General features: G+C 32.1%; 1 protein-coding gene across 1 annotated transcript in view; it reads right to left on the bottom strand.

The window, feature by feature from the left end:
* The window catches only part of LOC119582383 (kinesin-like protein Klp98A), an 18,087-nt gene that overhangs the window by 7,078 nt on the left and 10,482 nt on the right, over window positions 1–527 (bottom strand). The window contains exon 14 of the mRNA XM_037930595.1: window positions 311–371. Within this exon, the coding sequence (XP_037786523.1) occupies window positions 311–371 (61 nt within the window). The remainder of the gene's footprint in view (window positions 1–310; window positions 372–527) is intronic.

Genomic DNA, 527 nt, shown 5'->3' with positions numbered 1-527 from the left:
GTGTGGGGAACTGTAAATACCACACGCAAAATCAAAATGAGGAAATGTAGACAAAAGTGTAATATTCATCCCAAAATAACACAAATAGATATAAAGATATTTCATAACCAAGTTGTAAAATAACAAGCAAATACTATACACTGAGAACCACTAATATGTTCCAAGCTTGCATTCTCTGTACACTGTAAATAATATCATTTCATCCAAAATTTTTCCATTTGAGTCTAAGTAACTCTTTTTCACTCAAATTCTCACAGATCAGAACTCTGAACAAGCAATTTCTGCACTTCAAAATAAAAACTCAATATACCTTGGTCATACGGGACACATTGCTGACATCCATCTGTTGCTTCTCAGAGTCATTCTCCATCCTGAAGTATAAAGAAGTATGTCTTAACCACTGATACTGGAAACTCAACATTATAATATGTATTCATCAAATAGATAATTTATTTATGCTTTTTTTGCCTGCCACAATAATACTTTACCTAACTTTATCTTAAGTGCCTTCATATTCTGCATACTCT

The sequence above is a fragment of the Penaeus monodon genome, chromosome 15 (assembly GCF_015228065.2).
Source record: "Penaeus monodon isolate SGIC_2016 chromosome 15, NSTDA_Pmon_1, whole genome shotgun sequence".
NCBI lineage: Eukaryota > Metazoa > Arthropoda > Malacostraca > Decapoda > Penaeidae > Penaeus > Penaeus monodon.
Note: the sequence above shows the minus strand (reverse complement) of the source record. Positions and strands in the feature narration are given on the sequence as shown.